The sequence below is a fragment of the Myxocyprinus asiaticus genome, chromosome 14 (genome assembly GCF_019703515.2).
Source record: "Myxocyprinus asiaticus isolate MX2 ecotype Aquarium Trade chromosome 14, UBuf_Myxa_2, whole genome shotgun sequence".
In the NCBI taxonomy this organism is placed as follows: Eukaryota; Metazoa; Chordata; class Actinopteri; order Cypriniformes; family Catostomidae; genus Myxocyprinus; species Myxocyprinus asiaticus.
The window spans coordinates 8,199,153-8,220,776 of NC_059357.1; the positions used below are offsets into that span (position 1 = coordinate 8,199,153).

At 36.0% G+C, this 21,624-nt stretch overlaps 1 protein-coding gene across 4 annotated transcripts; it reads right to left on the reverse strand.

Moving 5' to 3' along the window:
* Nucleotides 1-1,055: 1,055 nt before the first annotated feature.
* Nucleotides 1,056-21,366, reverse strand: il2rb (interleukin 2 receptor, beta). 4 transcript variants are annotated; one of them, XM_051717734.1, is made up of 10 exons: nucleotides 21,205-21,366; nucleotides 14,003-14,094; nucleotides 13,745-13,856; nucleotides 11,963-12,041; nucleotides 11,768-11,855; nucleotides 10,747-10,880; nucleotides 10,375-10,597; nucleotides 8,709-8,811; nucleotides 8,260-8,344; nucleotides 1,056-3,589 (listed from the first exon to the last, which is right to left on the reverse strand). In XM_051717734.1, exons 2-10 carry the CDS (start codon nucleotides 14,079-14,081, stop codon nucleotides 2,867-2,869), a joined length of 1,626 nt encoding a protein of 541 aa, XP_051573694.1. In that variant the 5' UTR covers nucleotides 14,082-14,094; nucleotides 21,205-21,366; the 3' UTR covers nucleotides 1,056-2,866. The 4 variants fall into 4 exon arrangements, with proteins under 4 accessions (XP_051573694.1, XP_051573693.1, XP_051573695.1 ...); XM_051717733.1 differs by having other exon boundaries at nucleotides 21,198-21,365; XM_051717735.1 differs by lacking the exon at nucleotides 11,963-12,041 and having other exon boundaries at nucleotides 11,768-11,835; nucleotides 21,198-21,366.
* Nucleotides 21,367-21,624: the final 258 nt, after the last annotated feature.

The window sequence follows — 21,624 nt, forward strand, 5'->3', positions numbered from 1 at the left end:
TTTTACAGCATGTAATCTGTAGTGGAATACATTCACGTAAACCATGTTGACCGTTACGCTTTTTCCAATGAAGGTTATCTCAATATTTGTAAAACAATCCCTGCTCAAACCTACAGCAAGTTTGAATAGAGCTGATCAGCTTGTAGTTCAACAAGTAATAGCATTGTCTTTCTAGCAAGTCAGTCCACTGTCGGCCATCTTTGGAATGCTCTCAGGAGGCTATTTCCGGTCATGCCAGTGCAGCTCCTATCTACTTGAATGGAGAAAGACCAAAATGTCAAAAACGGTTGGTCAAGATTACGATCAAAGAACATATTTAAAATTAGCAATAAAATATGACAATACTGGAATCAGAAATTGTGATTCTTTACCTCAGATTACGCTAAAAAATGCAAATTTCCCAGCTTGTATAGCTAATGCGCATGCACGTTTTAAAGTTGATCGACAGGTAATGTCTGTATCTAAAAGGTGATTGGCTCTTTTAACTGAAAGACGGGACTTCCTTTCTACATCTGTTGACCTCTGGCGCTCAGAGCTCCTTGGTTGAGCATTCCAATTTCTCCCATTCATTTTAATAGAAGTGACTCATCTCTGCTAAATAATCTCTGGTAATAGTGCGTGAGATTTAGCGGTGTAGCATTTCTGTCGTAAAACAGAGGTCTTATCGATGCTGTAGACCTTGAGCATTAGAGCTTTCTAATGATATATAGTTTGTAAGGATTAATTAAGAATTTAAAATATTATATGATAAAATTAGTATTGCAGTGATGACAACATCTCATTCAAATCAAAAAGTATGTCTGCCTGTCTGTCCATTGGTTTTCCACATTCTTTCAGAAGACATTGGCCTGTTGAAGTTTACTAGGTTCATTTACGAGGCCTCACAGGAGAGATAAGCTTGACTTTGTCTGGTTACACAAGCCGCACTCCACAGCAATGAACAGAAACCTGCTGGTACTTATAAATGTCAGACCACATACTACTTGCAATAACTCCACTCATTCAACACATGCACACTCAAGCTTCCTTTGTAAACAACATGGCACGTACACCTGTCACATTTTTGGGGTTTTGTTTATATTTCAATCTGAACAATAAACAAGAATAACAACAGAAAATGTATATTTCAATTAAGACTGAACAAAAAAAACATTTCAAATAATTGCATATGCATATATCAGAGCATTACATGAATGAATAATACATTTGTATCTTTTCTGTTCAGCTGTTCAGATAATGAAACTTCAATCCTTTGAATCTTGTGTATTGTGACATGAATATCACAATATGGTAGAAATATATAGGAGTGCTGTTGATAGGTTTAGATTGAACATGCATTCATGAATTTTCCCCCTAAATTGAAAACTGTTACATATTTAATAAGCAGCATTTGTTCCATGTTCATAACATTCAGCAACTTTAAAAATGAAATAACAATAGCAGCAAAAAAATTTAAATAATCAATCTTAAAAAGAGCAATTTGACTGCTTAATCATTTTAGCCAGTTATAATATAATATAAAAGGTTAGTGGTGGCAATTTATTTAACAAGTCATTAAAGTTCATCAAGATATAATCAATAATAGTTAAAATAACTGAAGCAGACTTGGACACATGGTGTTAAATCACAGGCTTGCTGCTTTCCACTGTGTTAAAACTAAAGTGAGACAACATGAAATGGCAAATTGTAACGTTGAAACATAAAAATAAGGAATTCCATATGAGAATGGAGTCAGACCTGAATTCAAGTTTGCAGCTGATTGTGGAAATGATGAAAACCAGATGGTGGCTAGGACGTGTAGGCTTAAGGTCAAGTTCACGTTTCAGAGCATCTTGACTTTTGTTTTTAATCTTTCATTATTTTTTTTTCTTTATTAAAAAGTTTAACTCTTAAAGACATGAATGGTAATTTTAAAACATATGTTTAGCACTCACATGACATTAACACTCCAGTCATATCACTAACCGTATAAAAGCTGTTTTATTTTATATGGAGAGTGTCCCCTCATGGGGGCTGCCATGTTAGAATCACATGACCAGCCGAATATTACTCACTCAATCTCAGTAAGCATCCTGTTATTGGACATGTTCACTCATGGATTAAATTAATCATGGCTGACTGTGAACAATGAATTTCAACAATGCTTTCAGTAACTGAAAAGTATTCCATTTGAACGATGCTGCATCCACGCCACAGATGTCAGTGTAAGACTACATAAACAAAAAAATACTGAGTGCACCTTTTACTGACATTAAATTTCTGTTAACTATCAACAATTTTTAGAAAGGCTGCATTACCTGCATAAGTAGCCTGAATAGCTATTTAGATATTGGTTCCAATTAACAAATAGCCCATGCAGTCTGATGACGTCATCTAAAAAGGAAAGTCATCTCAGAGGCAGAGCAAATTAAATGTTTACAAATAAAACTTCAAATTAAAACGTGCACAATAAAACGAGGAATGTAATAAGTAATAAATACAATCAATTTTGATTTCATGTGGACTTAAAATCTAGCTTATAATGCCACTGTAGAAAAGAATCTTAGGCCATGCCCACACAAAAACATTTTCGGTTGAAAGCGCATTGATTTTGCTAGGTTTATACCGCTCATTCACACTGGAACTGCATTTTCCTCCACCAAAAACATATATTTTAGAAAATGCTCTCTAGTACCACATATTTTAGAAAACTATGACATTAGGAAATGTAAAACATACTGGTGTGGATGTGACCTTAACCATTCAAAGCTTTTATAATGTAGCTGTTTCAGCTTGCCAGGTGTTGGAATGTATCAGATTTGCACATCTACAACCAATTAATTCACATAAATGGTGTATATGGACGGAGACACAACAAGACCTGCAATCATATGGATTTGTTGCTGTATTCTTGCATCTCTTTCATGGTCAGATACCCACTCCCACAGGGCTCAATCATAGAGGAGGGTCTGGCCACAGAGCTCTCTGCAGGCTCAGAGGTGGAACTATAGCTAGGTGCTGTCACAAGTTCAGGCCAGGGTTTGATGACAGGCATTGGAGGAAAACTCTCTACGGGGCGAACTGAACCCAAGGAACCCTGCGACAATGAGATAATGAAGGAAACCAAATGATTTCCTTCAGTCACATTGGTCTCCTCTTCATTGTTTACTCCATCATCTTGGTCTTCCTCATAATGCTCCTCCCCGGCCATGTCAAACCCAGAGTCTGGACTCAGTGGATCTTTAGGTTGATAACTTGGGCTTTGCAAACTTTCATATGAGGAGCTGGACGAAGAGAGAGCAGGGTTTGGACCTTCCTCAGGGTGGTAGGTGAAATATACGGGGCAGGTTTCTAGACACAAGGATCCTGAATGGGATTTGCTGTAGAAGTAGCCCATGGTTGCAAAACCCGATGATGATGCATGGCTGGTTCCACTGTTCTCGAGTCCAGAGTCCACCTGATTGAAGGGAAGGAGCATAGCTGTAGACATCTGAGCATTGAGGTCCATCAAGGACACATCCCAAATATCAGAGACCTCGACAGGTGAGATATCATCACATGACTGTGGAGTAAGGAACGGCCCAACAGAATTCTGAAAGCCCAGCCATTTCTGTGGACAGGCAAGAGGAAATGTATGAGTGTGTGTGAGTTTGTTTTGGTTAGCTGTAAGAAAGAAATGAGTAAGCATTTACAAGAAGTGCAGGTTTCAACCACATCTCTAAATACATGTGTGTGTGTATGCATGCACCTAGCTGTTGTTTGGGGACAAATCTGTCCACAATAGTGAGCTAAATATGACAAAACCTCCCTTTGAGGACATTTGGGATATCCTCATTTGGACAAATGATTTATTGATAAAGTAAATATATATATTCTAATTTTGGGGTACAGTTAGGGTGTTGGTTAGGGTTACACTATAGTAATTACACTGCCTGGCGAAAAAAAAAAAAAGTTTGGATTTAAATAAAAAAATACTTAAAGGGGTCATGACATAAGGAATACAATTTTTCGTGATCTTTTGACATATAAGAGGTCATTGTACTATAAAAACATACTGTAAGTTTCAGAACTGAAAACTTCCTCCTTAATTGAAAAAAAAAACAAACAAAAAAACATTTATTTAAACCAAGCTGCAAAAACGGCTTGTTTGGAATTCGTGGGACTTGTGACGTCACAAGGACCAAATACATCTGCATATTTTTCCGTCATTGCACCCTTGGCGCCGCCCACTGGTGTTCAGAGTCAATCACACAGGTGAAGAGGAGAGAGATAGGCCTGTCATGGGAAATTCGTCCAAAGTGAACTTACACAGGACATCTTCATGTGCCTGTCTGGATTTAAATGTTTTCTACATAAACGTGCACGACTTTGACCATTATCATACATCTCGCGCCACTTTTAAAGACGTGGTGTCAAGTTATAACCCTAAAATGTAGACCCCCATTGTGTTTCATGTCTTGCTGTTGTGCTGTTTTGAAGGCATCCTGGACCATTTTTGCACCCATCTATGCTATTTTTAATTGTTGGTCTTTTGTAAACATGCACTCTTTGGATGTCTTTGTTCATTTTGATGTGTTTTCGGTGATGTGCTGTTATGGTGCTGCTTGAGTGAACAGTTTAATATATTCAGATGAAATGTGTTGAATGTGGGTTATATGTTAATCCTGAAATAAATGTTATAAATGTTGTGGTTTTGTGGAGTTTATTCATTTTCTTTGGATTATGTTTCAAATATGGCTGTATTGGAAGGGCTGCATGATGTTAGCCAATCACAACAGTGGGCGTTTATACTGAAGTCTTAAAGGGCCAGACATCTCAAAACTGAGCGTTTCAGACAGAGGGCCAGAGACAGGGTGGAAAATTATTATATATGACTAAATTATGACTGTTTTTGTGCAAAAAAATAAAATAAAAATAAAATATACTAACATTATAAGTGGACCTCAGAGAAGATAATAAAATTATATTTAAAAAAAAGAGCCTATGATTGGATCACTATTGCAGTGATTAATATGTTTCAGGTGGAAACAATTATTTTAACCCTAATGGATGCAGTGTGTAGCTTCTCATTTCTTAAACAACCATGTCAGAAGATGTATCCTCGTATGGACGTATGGTCATGGAAAAGATGTTAATGTGTTTCAGAAGGGGCAAATTATTGGCCTGCATCAAGCAAAGAAAACACTGGAATTGGGTTAAGAACAGTCCAATGCATTATTAAAACCTGGAAGGATAGTGGTGAACCACCAGCTTCATGGAAGAAATGTGGTCGGAAAAAAATCTTGAATGATCATGATCGGAGATCACTAAAACGCTTGAAGAAGTCACATCGTAAAAAATCGACAGTAGAACTTATGGCTATGTTTAATAGTGAAAGCAAGAGCATTTCCACCTGCACAATGCAACAAGAACCTACAGGATTGGGACTAAACAGCTGTGTGTCCACAAGAAACCACTTGTTAGTGAGGCTAATCGGGAAAAAATGACAAATTAGCTAGGGAGCATAAAGATTGGACTGTGGAGCAATGGAAAAAGGTAATGTGGTTTGATGAGTCCAGATTTACCCTATACCAAAGTGATGGGTGCATCAGGGTAAGAAGGGAAGCGCATGAAGCGATGCACCTGTTATGCACAATGCCCACTGTACAAGCCTCTGGAGGCAGTGTTATGATCTGGGGTTGCTTCAGCTGGTCAGTTCTAGGCTCAGCATTGTTTTGCAGCACTAAAATGAAGTCAGCTGACTACCTGAATGTACTGAATGACCAGGTTATCCCATCAATGGATTTTTTTCTTCCCTGATGGCACGGGCATATTCCAGGACGATAATGCCAAGATTCATTGACTCAAATTGTGAAAGAGTGGTTCAGGGGGCATGAGGAATCATTTTCACAAATTAACTGACCACCACAGAGTCCTGACTTTAACCCCATTAAAAGTCTTTGGGATTGCTGGAGAAGACTTTATGGAGCGGTTAGACTCTCCCATCATCAATACAAGATCTCTGCCAAAAATGAATGCAACTCTGGATGGAAATAAATGTTGTGACGTTGCATAAGGTTGTCAAAACAATGCCATGACGAATGCGTGCCGTATTCAAAGCAAAAGGTGGTCCAACAAAATATAAGAGTATGCGTTTTTTTGGGGTTTTTTTGGCCCGGCAGTGTATAATGAGCTTTATATAAAAACAATAGAATATAACATAAAATATGTTCCCATTTACACAGCGTAGTAAATGTTTACATTTAGGGCCAAAACATACTCTACACAAGTACATGAACGCAGACGCATCTTGCAACGCAGGCTTGATTTTACAGGTCGTTACGTTCAGAAATGTATCAGACCGCAATTCATAACTCAACGCAAGTACGTGTTGGATTCTCAACATTGCCACAAGTGGTGCTATAGTGAGATTAGTGTGAACTGTCCACTTCTACAGTGAGTTTTCTATTTAAGGTCGACTACTGTAATGGTGATGCAACAGTCGAAGAGAATACTGCTGAGCAAGTTAGTCAATATATTTATAGAATCTTACCTGAATAATTACACATTCAGTTTAATGGCACAGACATCCAAAGGTAACTCTATTGCCCCCTTGGGTACTGAGATTTATTCCCATGATGGTAACTCAAGAATGCACGTTAAGCATGTTCAACCGGACTGCATGTAGCCAATGTGCAGGCGAAATGCTCGCATCTGCATTCATGTATGTTTTGGCCTTAATTCATAACACAACGCAATTACGCGTTGCATATTCAACGTGATCACAAGGGGTGCTATAGCTAGATTAGTGTGAACTGTCTGCTTCTACGGTCAGTTTTCTCTTTAAGGTCGATTACTGTAATGATGATGCAACAGTCGAAGAGAATACTGCTGAGCAAGTTAGTCAATATATTTATAGAATCTTACCTGAATAATTACACATTCAGTTAAATGGCACAGACGTTTGAAGGTAACTCTATCGCCCCCTTGAGTACTGAGATTTATTCTCATGACAGTAACGCAAGAACGCACATTAAACATGTTCAACCGGACTGCACATTGTCAATGTGGTGGCCAAGCAATCGTATCTGCATTCACTTACTTGCGTAAAGTATGTTTCGGCTTTAGATTTACCGGTAGTCATTCAGCAGATGTTTTTATCCAAAGCAACTTACAATGAAGGAACATGACAAGCAATTTGTGTTTATGAGTGTATGTGAGTTTGTATAGTCAACACTGTTCATTTTGCATAGAAAGGAGAATATGTGAACCTGAGAAGATTATTAGAGTGTTTTTCGTTACACTTATGTGAGCTCAAATGAGTCTGTTTGAATGCACTGCAAAGAAAGTAAGAGAGATAACTGCAGACTATACTGATAAAAATATTAATTTAGCAGATGCTTTTATCCAGAGCATTTCCTGCATTTATCATGCAGGAGCTTACAATATTAAAAGTGCTGTAAGTGATTTTTTTTTAATTAAATGGCATGCAATAAACGTACTTATTAAATATCACACTTGTCTCTGCAGCAGCCCTAGGCTTGGTAAACAGCGGCAAAAAACATGTCCGCGAGTTGTGGCCAGATCGTTTATTTAGCCAAGTAAAAGATTTTCTGCCTGTCAACCATTGTGTGCATTCACAAGGCAGCCCATATATGCTTATATAAGTGCCGGTACGGTGTCCTGCTCTCGCAAAATGCTCTGGTCGGACGGCGAATTGCTTAGGGGGACCCGTCGCCCACCATCTGCTGTAATAGAACGATCTCCAAGTATCTGTGTGCATGCATGTGTCTTTTTGGCAGCGTGGCTAATCAGTAAGTATGGTGGAAGTTCCAGAACGGAACAGTTAACAGCGCCACACTACTGAATTTAAGAATAATAATAAAAAAAGAGTTGTATTGAATCTAGTATAGCTGCAGAAAATTTAGTATTTTTAAAAGCTTTTTAACTTTATAGAAAGTCCCTTTATGTGGAAGCCAGATCCCGCCAGGAATGAAGGAAATAAAAAATATTTTATTTATGTTATGTATCATAACTGTGACTATTTCTTCTAATTGTGATTTAATTTCTCATTGCGAGTTTATATCTAGACAAAATAAAGGTATATAGAAAAATAAAGTAGCAATTGCAAGAAATAAAGTCGCTATTGCAAGATATAAAGTTACAATTGTGAGAATTAATTGTGATTTTTTTTTCTTTTTTTCCTTTGTTTGTGGTTTAATTAAGTGTAATATTTATTCTACTGTATACACAAACACATTGAAACTAGTGTCTAACTAGTGTCTAGTGTCTAGAGCTCACCCGGAAGTTTCCGCCATGAATGGTGTGAAGAGACTGAAAGTATTTGGAGGGATCTGGAACATGTTGATTTTTTGGTTTTAAAAACCTGCAGAAAAAAAGCATTTTTACAAATTATGTTTAATAGGTGTAACTGATTCAAACAGCATCAACACTTACTCCATTGCAGAAACAAACACAAATACATTAAGTACACACACACGCACACACACACACACACACCTACCTACACGAAAATACTGTAGGTAGAAACATATACACCTACATACAGACACACTCAGGCATGCATTCAAGACACATTCTATCATTGTTTTCAAATTTTTGTTCTTTTTCCACAAAGGGTCAGTGAAAGGTACCTAGAAAGTAGAAAGGAGCTGTTTTATTCTATAAAAAGTTTGCATTTTTGCAACCTTGTTTCCAAAATTTGGTAATAAACATTGTACAGTACTCACCAGTTGCTTTTATTGACCTTGTAGATAATCAGAGAAATGACAGCGAGAACAAGTAACACATGGAAGCCAACGATCAGAACTATACGGATATCATCGGGGAGAGCTGGAAAATGGAGGAAAACTGTTATCATGTACAAATCTAGCTATCTATCTATCTATCTATCTATCTATCTATCTATCTAGCTAGCTATCGTATATACAACGTTATAATTCCTGAATATATTGTGAGCATTTGGAATATACAGTTATAAATCATGAATATATAGTTAAAAAAAATATATATATATATAGGTATAAATTCTGAATATAGTAATAAATCAGAATATATAATTGTAAATCTGAATATGTAGTTATAAATCTGACTATATAATAAATATATATATACATATAGTTATAAATCCTGAATATAGTAATAAATCAGAATATATAATTGTAAATCTGAATATGTAGTTATAAATATGAATATATAATAAAAAAATATATATATCGTTATAAATCCTGAATATAGTGATAAATCTGAATATAAAGTTATAAATCCTGATTATATTGTTATAATTCAGAATATATAGTTATAAATCTGAATATATAATATATATATATATATATATATATATATATATATATATATATATATATATATAAATCCTGAATATAGTAATAAATCTGAATATATAATTGTAAATCTGAATATGTAGTTATAAATATGAATATATAATAAAAAAATATATATATCGTTATAAATCCTGAATATAATTTCATATTTATGAATTTGAAATATTTAGTGATAAATCTGAATATATAGTTATAAATCTGAATATATAATATATATATATATATATATATATATATATATATATATATATATATATATATATATATATAAATCCTGAATATAGTAATAAATCTGAATATATAATTGTAAATCTGAATATAAAGTTATAAATCCTGATTATATTGTTATAATTCAGAATATATAGTTATAAATCTGAATATGTAATATATATATATATATATATATATATATATATATATATATATATATATATATATATATATATATATATAAATCCTGAATATAGTAATAAATCTGAATATATAATTGTAAATCTGAATATGTAGTTATAAATCTGAATATATAATAAATATATATATACATATAGTTATAAATCCTGAATATAGTGATAAATCTGAATATATAATTGTAAATCTGAATATAAAGTTATAAATCCTGATTATATTGTTATAATTCAGAATATATAGTTATAAATCTGAATATGTAATATATATATATATATATATATATATATATATATATATATATATATATATATATATATCCTGAATATAGTAATAAATCTGAATATATAATTGTAAATCTGAATATGTAGTTATAAATCTGAATATATAATAAATATATATATACATATAGTTATAAATCCTGAATATATTGTTATTATTCAGAATATATTATTATAAATCTGAATATATCATTTGAAAAAACAATTATATAGTTGTAAATCATTATATAGCTATAAATCTGAATATATAGTTGTAAATCTTCATAAATATAAATGTAAATTCTGAATATAGTAATATATAAGAGGATCATAATAATATATGCCACAAACACATAGCATTATATTATGTGTTTGGCAGGAGGCCCCACCTGGCGTGTTTTCAACTGGTTGCAGTGGTATTTCTTTCTTCCCAGCCTCAGACTTCCAGGACACAACAGGGCTCCAGTTGCTCCATTCCCCCTGTAGGTAACCTTCATTTATTGGTTCAACAGGCTTCACACGCACCCTGGCCTGGTACACTTCTCCTACAGTTAGTTTGTTTTGGTCTAGCAATACAGAACTTCCATGGGACACAGACTGAGGTTTTGCCATCTATAACACAGGAGGAGCATGCACAAATCCGCAATCATTGTTAAAGAAAGCTGGTTCATTATTTTTGCAATTTCATTTGGTGACAGTAATGGCATAGAAATGACACACTTCACCATTAAATAAAAAAAAAAACACAAATGCATGCTTACCTCCCAGCTTGTGTGTGCTTGTTTAAACTGCAGCTCGAATTCATATTGTTTAATGTCATTTGGAAAGTTAATGCCTCTACTCCAAGTTATCTTGTCTCCGCTTACAGTTGGCTTATCTGGTGGGTGCGTCTTAACTGTCAATGCCAAAAAAAAAAAAAAAAAAAAAAAAAAACAAGATGAAAAATGCTAATTTGTTAAAATTATAAAACAAAAAGCAACTGGCTTAACATTACATGTAGTCTCCTCCTCAGTCCTGTTGCATAGCAACTGCTAATGAATTTCTATAATAAATGTAGATATTCATCATTAAATCCACTAAAAACGTACTAATTTCTACACCACTTATGTCACCAAACAGTATTGCAAAAATAAACATTGTTTTCAAACAGCTTTTCTGAATATTCCCCCCATCTTCAATTGTTCTGCCAAACAGATTGTCCTGCCCCCAAATTCATGCCATTGGTTGAACCAATGTTATTATTTCGGGCTGGTCGGAATGCTCAAACAAACAGAGCAATGTTTTTGAAAGCTCCACAGTTTCTACACATTTTTTGGGGAAATCAGCTGACAAAAAGCTTACTTACAGGTGAGGTATAAGTAAGCTGGGATAGAAGAATGTATTTTAATTTAAAGGTGAACAACTACTTTCAGTAATTCTGCATGTGTTACTTTAACACAACATGCTAATGGACTTTATTCACAGTAGCGCCATCTATCATTTTTGATGGTAATGAAAATGAGGCTGTGAGGGATAGATGTACAGTCTCTTCAATAGGTTGGAGATCGTTCCGCTCATGAAACATTGAAAAAAAAAAAAAAATCTTTCCAAGAAATTTCAGTTGACAGAAAACTCCAGAAAACATGAGTTGTGGGAAATTAGATGTGATCTAGGAGCTTTAAACAGTGGATGTCATTGAAGAGACTGTAAATCTATCCCTTACAGCCTCTTTATTGTTCATGTCAAAATTAAATATGGCGGTACTGGGAATGAAGTCCATTGCTGAATCAAAAAGCAACTTACTGTTTCGGCCAGGATGATAATATATTTTAGTAATGAGAAATCCATTACAAAACACACTCAGCCAGATCCTATCAAGAAAGAAAAAGTCCTGTGAGAAAGAGAGAGAAGTAAAGAAGAAGATACTTGTTGATAAAGTGAGGATACTAGATGTCAACTTAGGTAAAAAGTATTCAAATCAATTTATTTTCTGCTTACCCATTTTTCAAAGGTTAAAGAGCAGCCTCTCACAAGATATGAATGATTTTTCAGTGGCACCAGCTCACATTGTGGCATGCTTCACACAAATATAATACGATAAACAGAATTCAAATTCAAGATTAAGATTTTGTAGGTTTATTTTTCAATATTAAACCTGAAGATTGTCATTTCTGTGCCACTAGTGTCACCAAACGAAATCGCAAAACAATATGTTGTTTTCAAACACATTTCCTGAACACTCCCCGCATCTTCTATTGGTCGATCAAACAGATTGTCCAGCCTCAAACTCAATTTTGCTGTGTTTGACTCATTGGGATGGTCAAACAAACAGAGCAATGTTTTGATAGTGCCACAGAGCCAAAGTGTTACACTTTTCAGGGAAATCAACCGACTTATTACTTATACATGTTACCGAATGCATATTCAAAGATTAGTTCACCCAAATATTCTGTCGTTTTTTTACTCACCCCTGTGTTGTGATAACCCTATATGACTTTCTTTCTTTTTCTTAACACAAAGGGAGAAACCGTTGATCTCCTGTGCGCATTCATGACAGGGCACGAGAGTAACAGTTCACGCAGCCCCCGGGTAACATTGGGATGTTCAAGCGAAAACTCATTTGTTTATCTAAAAACAGGTGAAAAGAGAACACAACACAGATGCACACAAAACAGAGAACAGAGCTTACTAAAAATGAGAAATCAAACAGAAACATAGAGGAGACTACAGGCAGCCACAGTCACACCATGTCCTAACCTGAAGGCAAATGACACGCAATAAAAGGTATATTTTCTAAGGTAATCAGAGTTTTTGTCCTAACCAGCAGTGACGAGTGATGGTACATTCTATTGATCACTTGTTTTATATTGTCGGCATTGCACGGATAACTCTGTCTGCTGTGAAATGGCTAAACAAATAAACATTCAAACAAATAAGGCTGGGCATAGAAATGCATCAATTCTTCGACTACAAACACTTCGGACATGTTTAGTAAGTTCTGTTCTCTGTTCTCTATTTTGTGTGCAGATGTGTTGTGTTCTGTTGTCACTATCGCTGTGGCGGATCTGTTTTTAGATAAACAAATCTAGATTTTGCTTGAACGCCACATGTTGCGAGGGGGCTTCGTGAACTGTTGCTCTCGTGCCCTGTCATGAATGCGCACAAGTCAAGTCATTTTTATTTGTAAAGTGCTTTTCACAACACACATCGTTTTACAGAAAATCATGCATTAACAGAAAATGAAACTGTAATATCTATAAAGTCTTAGAGGCATCATTGTGTAGTTTGATTAAATATGATTGTAAATTGTGTATAAAAATAAATAATTAAATAATAATTTTATTTAGAACCCCAGTGAGCAAGCCGAAGGCGACTGGAGACCAAAGGTCAATGAACATTTTTATTAAATAATACATTAGATTTCGGCTTGTTTCTCACCAAACCTTATCGTATGCTTTCATAACAATCATGAGTCTCATGGAATAATTTATTAGACTTCTGAATTATACTTTTCATTCTTTTGAAGCTTGAAGATGTAGTCACCATAAACTGCCATTGACATCACTGAGCACAATTTTGTTTTTCTTCACAATTTCTCCCTTTGTGTTAAGAAAAGAAAGAAAGTCATATATGGTTATAAAAACACAGTTCACCCACGTTTTCATTTTTGGGTGAACTATCCCTTTAAGCTGGGATAATAGAATGTTTTTTAACATCCAAATAATTACACACATCAGCTTTAAGAATTTTTGTCTTGAGATTAAATTTAGAACCACAAACCTCCCAAAGCCCCTGTTCCCCTCAAGCTCACATCGTTGGCCAGAGAAATCCGTAGAGTTCCTCCACACACATGAAATGTTTCTCAAGTAGTCATTCACGCAGGACAGACCTTCTGTTTTTGGTAAGATCACGAGACATATCAACGTTAAAAGACAAAAGAAATTAAGTAAACATTTGTATTTCATTACTTGTAGGAAATGGGTGTAAAACAAGTTTGGTACTGGTAATTGCACAATACAAAAGCAAAAAAACACTTACCCATTTGTGTGTGATTGGACTGGGTGCTTCCATAAAATATGATGAAGATTAGGAGAGGGGTATAGCAGTAACGCTTCATCACTTCTTGGATCCTGAACACACAAACAAAACTTATATATATTTTTTAATGTCATCATTTATTCACCATCATGTTGTTCCAAAACTGATGTCATTTTGTTTTTTTTTGTTTTTTTGGAGCACAAAAAGATATGTTTTTGAATGTGCTGGCTGTTTTCCATACAATGAAAGTGAATTGGAATAGGGGGTTGTCAAGTTCCAAAATTGACCAAAACAACAACAACAACAACAACAAAAAGCACCATAAAAGAAGTCCATATGGCTTGATGGATCAGCAATAGCCCCAGTCAACATTCCCTTTCACTGTATGGAAAAGACCAACTTGAACATTCTGCCTAGCATATCCTTTGTGTTTCATGGAAGAAAAAAAGTCATACAAGTTTGGAACGATATGAGGGTGAGTAAATTATGACAAAATTATCATTTTTGGGTAAACTAACACTTTAAAAATGAACTTTTTAACACAGACTGCTCAGCTTAAAGCAGCACACAACTGTGGTCAGCTTCATTTGTTGTCTATAAACAATATCTAGGGGACGTGAAACATGGTCATCAGTTAACAACAAGCGTGAGTGTGTGGTTAGGTGCCCAGCACAGCTCTTACAGAGACAAGCTCAGTATTTAAGAACTATGAGGTCAATCTGAACTTTTCACTGATAATAATAATAATAATTCCTAACATTTATATAGCGCATTTCTAGGCACTCAAAACATTTTACATAGTATAGGGAGAATCTCCTCAACCACCACCAGTGTGCAGCATCCACCTGGATGATGTGACGGGAGCCATAGTGTGCCTATACGCTCACCACATGCCAGCTATTGATGGAGAGGAGTGTAGAGTGATGTAGCCAATTCAGGGATGGAGATAATTAGGAGGCCATAATAGACAAGGGCCAAAGGGAGGAATTTGGCCAGGACACTGGGGTTATACCCCTACTCTTTACGACAAGTGCCCTGGGATTTTTAATGACCACAGAGAGTCAGGACCTCGGTTTAACATTTTCATCTGATTTGATAATCACTTCTGCATTTATGTTACATAAAATAACAAAAGAAGACCTGAGAACATTCACGTCGCAAATCAGTGCCACCTAGAGGTCATATGGTAGAAATATTTATATTAATATAAAAGTCTAGAAAAAAGGCTTATTTTTTTAATGCACTAATACCACAGTTCATAATATTTTCAAAGAATCACAAGACATCACATAAAAACGTCTCTTTTATGCTCCGATCACTGCTGCTATAAGCCCAAAATAGCAAAAAATTTTATATCTGCTTTTACCTTGCATGAACAGAAAATTAGACTGAATATCTATGGATGAGCAGGTCTGTGAGGGCTAAAATGCATTAGAGCGCCACCTACATTTCAAATCGGCATTTTCTGAAGGAAGGTGATAGTGTACTTGCTGTCATCTAGTGGAATAAAATAAGACTATTTGCAGGGAGATGGAGAGAACAGAACCAAAATTACATTTGTAAGCATGTAATTTTGGTTCTGTTCACTCCATCTCCCTGCAAATAGTCTTATTATATATATATATATATAAAAGGAGGAAAAGGAGGAAGCTGGGACCAGCTTAACAAACACACAAGACACTTTAATCATACTTTTCAGTGTACAATGTAACGGGGTGCTTTCCAGCCCCACATAAAACACACGCACTGCTTTTCAGCCAGCAAATTAACACACACACACAGACAGCTTAGTGCATCTCTCTCTCCCCTCTGTTGCTGTCTCCTCTTCTTAAATACTCCCACTGCCCCTCACTGGAACGCGAGACCGGTCATCACTCACCTTCCCGGCCTCGCTCGGCCCTGCCCTGCTCGCCATCCATATATATATATATATATATATATATATATATACAGTACTGTGCAAAAGTTTTAGGCACTTAACATGTTTTACAAAAACATTTGTCTTAAGATGGTTATTTATATCTTCAGCTTTAGTGTGTCAATAGGAAAAATACATTTTAGACTCCCAAATATTACTTTTGCAAATAGAAATGATTAGAATAGAAGAACAGGGAGCTCTGCAACAGATGGCATTGCCCTCACAGAGCACCCCCCACTGAACATTGAATCAGTCTGAGATTACATAAAGAGACAGAAGCAATTGAGACAGCCTAAGTAGATAGAAGAACTGTGGTGAATTCTCCAAGAAGCTTGGAACATCCTATCTGCCAACAACCAAGAAAAACTGTGTCCAAGTGTACCTAGGAGAATTGGGGCTGTTTTACAGGCAAAGGTGGCCACACCAAATATTGATTTAGCTTTTTTATGTTTACTGGACTTTGTAAGATGTTAACTGATAAATGAAAACTATTTATGGTATTATTTTTGAAGACATCCTCACTATGCAAAATTTTTCACAAGTGCCTAAAACTTTTGCACAGTATTGTATATATAGGGATGTGTCGATACAATCAAATATCGATATATTGTGATAATTTTTCTCATTATATTGTATCGATACTTAGATCCATGTATTGTGATATTTTCAGTGCAGTCAGAGACGCTTCTATGAGGCACAAAAGAGACAAACTGATCCTGCAAGATTTACGTTTTATCTCACGGATATGCTGAGAGCTTTTAAATTTGATAATGAGAAATTGCAAGTGGCAGCCCAAAAATGCCTCAGTGTTGAAAAGGTAAACTTTTTAAAATGTCAAATTCTGGGGGCTGATTTACTGGCAGGTTCCATTGTGACAATTTACCCTATATAGCAGAGGTGCCCAGACTTTTTCCTATGAAGGGCCAAAAATCAAACTTGATTGAGGGCAGTGGGCCAAAAGTAAACGTTGCATATATCAAACTGTATTATTTTAACATTAAATATTAATACTGCAAAACACAAAGAACTCTCAAATTAAAATCAGCAAGTGTCCTATACTTGCACAATGCATATAACTGATTTCAATATAATTTTTATGTATGTTGTGTCACTTTGGATAAAATGTCTGCTAAACGACTAAATATAAGCGTCTCTTAAAACATGGTTACTGTCACTTTAAGAACAGCGCATCTCCTCACATTACACACACGGTAGTTCTGTGCAGTTTTGCGGAGATTTGGGAGAGATGAAGATACAATGGCATGACGTAATACTATCAAGTAGGATATTGTTTTTTGTTTTGTAACAAATAAGATATTAAAGATATTTCTTATCATAGACATAGGCTACACATTGTCCTGGATTTCACTCAGTATTACCATTTATTGGGACTGCCCAATGTAATAGGATTATTTAATTAAACAATGCTTTAAAAAATGTTGCGTAGTTAATGCATTTAGCCTGCTTACTTTTATTTGATATTAAAACTGTTTTCCTGTTGTGATATCAACAACTTGAATTGTACTTTTGCTTCTTTTCTTAAGAGGCGATTAGGCTGAATGCATTACATTATGAAAGGAAATAAAATAAAAATTGAGAGGCCTATTAATTTCGTTGACTCCAAAATATGATTATGATTAAGAACCTGCCGAAAAATGCATTGTATCTTATGGTTATTATAAAACTGGCAGCCATCTGTTTTGATATCCTCACGTTTGACAAACGAATTACATTATGATGCACACAGATGTTATACACACCCCAAAACGGGGTTTAGTCAGAATAAGAAGATGAAATATGAAGAATTAGTTTTTGTCTAGCTGGCAGGGCAGAAAGGGGATTTTTGAGAGTACTGATCTGTTCACTTATAGTGCTTGTTGTAATGTTGTGCGGTGTTTGGAGTGAATGGAACTGTTGTTTAAATTAAAATGCCCCCTCACTTGACTTTATCAAAACTGCTTCACGGGTGCGCTTCAGTGGTCGCGTTCACGCGGATATGAAATGCTGCACAACGTATAGTGCGCGTTCAAGCCATATTTTTTTGACTGTACGCACTGTTCCGCGAGTCCACCTAATTACCTGTAATTTATTGACCCTGCTAGAGGTCCCGCTCCGTTTTAAACCAACTAGGTTCTGTCTGGCGGTATTGAATGCCCACCTCCGACTTTGGAGCTGGCCAATCATAGTGAATATTTTGGGGTGGCACCTGGGATGGCCAATGGAGCGAACTTTCAGCACGTATTTAAAGGTCATGGAAGTACGCATATACATTAAAAAAAATTAAATCACTTATACTCTCATTTTTCAAATAAGCTATAGTTTTTGTAATGCAAAAAAAAAAAAAAAAAAAAAAAAAAAAAGATTATACTGCGTACCCAATTATTAGGCAAACTGTATTCCTCAGGATTAATTTTATTGTTGAACAAACACAATGCTCTCAGTCAATCCAAAATGTTATGGAACCTCAGACCTGAATGTTTAACAAAGAAAAAGTGAGTTTTGTCTTTTTCAGGGGAATATATAAGTGTGCACAATTATTAGGCAACTAAATTACAAAAATAATTTCTCCCAACTCAATTGTTTATTCTAATTTTTTTTTTTTTTTAGAGTAGGTGCAACAAATAAGTAACACAAAATGACAATTTAATAACATTTTTGGCCTTTCAAAAATATTCAGTGACCAATATAGCTGCCCTTCTTTTCAATAACTGCCATGAGCCTTCCATCCATGAGGTCTGTCAGTTTCTTGATCTGTTCACGATCAACTTTCGCTGAAGCAGCAACCACAGCCTCCCAAATGCTGTTCAAAGAGGTGTATTGTCTTCCCTCACTGTAAATCTCACGTTTGAGAAGGGCCCACAAGTTCTCAGTAGGATTTAAGTCAGGTGAGGAAGGGGGCCAAGTCATTATTTGGGCATCTTTGAGGCCCTTGCTGGCTAGCCAAGCAGTGGAGTACTTGGATGCATGTGATGGAGCATTGTCCTGCATAAAGATCATGGCCTTCTTGAATGCTGAGGACTTGTTCCTGTACCACTGCTTGAAGAAAGTACTTTTCAGAAACTGGCTGTAGGTTTGAGAGTTGAGTTTCAGTACATCTTCAACTTGAAAAGGTCCAACTACCTCAACCTTAATGATAGCAGCCCATTCCAGTACCCCTCCTCCACCTTGCTGGCACCTGACTCGAAGTGGTGCCCTATGTCCATTAGTGATCCAGCCACGGGCCCATCCATCTGGTCCATCAAGAGTCACTCTCATTTCATCTGTCCATAAAACCTTTGAAAAATCTGTCTTCATGTATTTCTTTGCCCAATCTTGACACTTCAGCTTGTGAATATATTCAGTGGTGGTCATGTTTCAGCCTTCTTGACCTTGGCCATGTCTCTGAGCACTTGGCACCTTGTACTTCTGGACACTTCAGGTAGGTTGCAGTTCTGGAATATGGTAGCATTGGAAGATAATGGGATCCTGGTAGCTTCACGTTTAATTCTTATCAAGTCTTTTGCAGTTAATTTGCGCCTTTTCTTCTCCATGCATTTTTTTGCGCCCCAGTTGACTATTCGCAACAAAACGTTTGATTGTCCGGTGGTCACGCCTCAATAGTTTAGCTATTTCAAGAGTGTTGCATCCATCTGAAAGGCATTTTAAAATATTTGACATTTCAGTGTCAGTTAAATCTCTTTTTTGGCACATTTTACCTGAGGTAATGAAGCTGTGTAATAATTATGCACACCTTGATATAAGGTGTTAGTCACTTTCGCCACACCCTCCCTCATTACACAAATATATACCACCTGAAAATGATTGAATCCAATAAGCATTCAAGTTTATATGGTTTGGAGTTGGAAAATGTGCATGGAAATAATGATAAGATCAGAATACTCACTTGCCTAATAATTGGGCACGCAGTGTAATTAAAAACGAAGAGCTGCATCAATGCCATATTTTTTCCTTCCAATTTTTTCCCCTCTTGTCATCTATGGCAAGGCGGGCCAAATCAAAGGTCATCACAGGCCAATTTTGGCCCACAGGCCCTAGTTTGTGCACCTCTGCTATACAGTATAGTATGACAACATTTCCCACTATTGGGCCATTTTGACACAAAACGCTGTCATGACCCTAACCCTGACCGTGTGTTCAGTGAACTTAACCTTTTTTTCCTGGGCAAAATCTGTGAAAATTTTCATTGATTTTTTTTTTTGTTTTTTTTTTGTGGCCAAGACTTCAAGGTATATTCCTATGCAGAAATTGATTTAAAAAAATAACAAATAAACCTACCCTGATATTCACTGGTGTAAAAAGTGTGACAACTAGCCCTGGTATATATTCACTTTTAAATGGTTTCAATGTGGCTGTTACCCTGACAGGATGTTGCCTAAAGGCAACCGTAAACTGCAAAACACACACATTGAATTCCATTGCAATATACTTGACACAACTTTTGTGCTTTTGATGTGTATATGACGCAAGCTACCTTTGATTCTTTTGCTGAGTTTGCCATTTTCAACAACATTACGCCCCTCTTAGTGAGTGGGTGGTCAATTGTATACAGGCAATTTCCACCATGAGTACAAAATCCACCCACAGACAACAATGAGAGAAAAAATAAAAAAATAAAAAAATAAAAAAATAAAACACTCAGCTGTATCCGTAAGGTGACTACTTGTAAAATGACCAACACAAACATACTAACAGCGAAGATGCCCCATCTGTCAGTATGATAAATAGTGACCAGTGACAGGGCATATACAGCAAACACTGACCTTGCAGTTTCACTGCAAGTCTTTAATAAATGATTGCTGAGTAATTTGGGTAGCAACTTGTAGAGTGTTTGGATCACACACCGATTCAAACCTTAACTTCTGATCTAAGTGATTGTTGCAAACATCTCACATTCTCACTCTCAGTTCCACAAAATGCTTCAGCATCTCCTATTCTTAATCCTAGGAGTGCAAAAAGTTACTGCATAATTTCTTTCAAATTAGTTTTATTATTCTTCATAATTCACTGCCGGCTAAAAATCTACCCATATAGTTTCTTATCACAAGTCACGTCAAAGTCAATGTTATTTGTATAGCGCTTCTCACAATACACATTGTTTTAAAGCAGCTTTATAGAAAATCATGTTTTAATGCACACAGTGAGCAAGCGATGGAGAAAAACCTAGGCCAATCTGGGGAAGCCTATCCCACTCTGGCAAGGTGCACATTACAATAACTGTACTGCTGAGATGATACACGAAATGTAATGTGCAAATGTAAGACTGAAGTGTAGACTCACCCCTTACCTTCAGCTGTCTATCAAACAGCTGTCTGCGCAGGCACCATGGATGCTGAGGTCTGTCTCTCAACTTGACCCTTATAAAACTCCACCCTACTCTTCATCCCCTTCTCTTTACCCCTTTCGCTCGGACTGCTCCTCCCTTTTTGTTACCTACCCGACCTCTTGCTCACTTTGTGTGACAAGTGCACCTCTGCTGTGTGCATACGTGTTTGTGCACCTGACTAACCACAGTGTTTGCTGGCAAGTTAAGAGGTTGCGTTCAAAGAGTATGAAAAGCTAAATCAAAAGGTCAGCAGATTTTGATGCTGAAGGAGAGGACCAGAAAAGAAAATGTGATGATTTTCTCAAAGGAACATTCTTTTATAGTCTATCTGAGAGTATACTTTTTTCAGTCAGGAAATTTTTTATTTCTCAGGTCCATGGA

Excerpts from the sequence above, each read along its gene's own strand:
- il2rb (XM_051717734.1), bottom strand. The coding sequence starts at position 14,081 with ATGAAGCGTTACTGCTATACCCCTCTCCTAATCTTCATCATATTTTAT. Across the intron at positions 10,881-11,767 it reads TTATCATCCTGGCCGAAACA|TTAAGACGCACCCACCAGAT; the intron begins GTAAGTTGCTTT and ends TGGCATTGACAG. Across the intron at positions 3,590-8,259 it reads TTCATGGCGGAAACTTCCGG|AAATGGCTGGGCTTTCAGAA; the intron begins GTGAGCTCTAGA and ends GCCTGTCCACAG.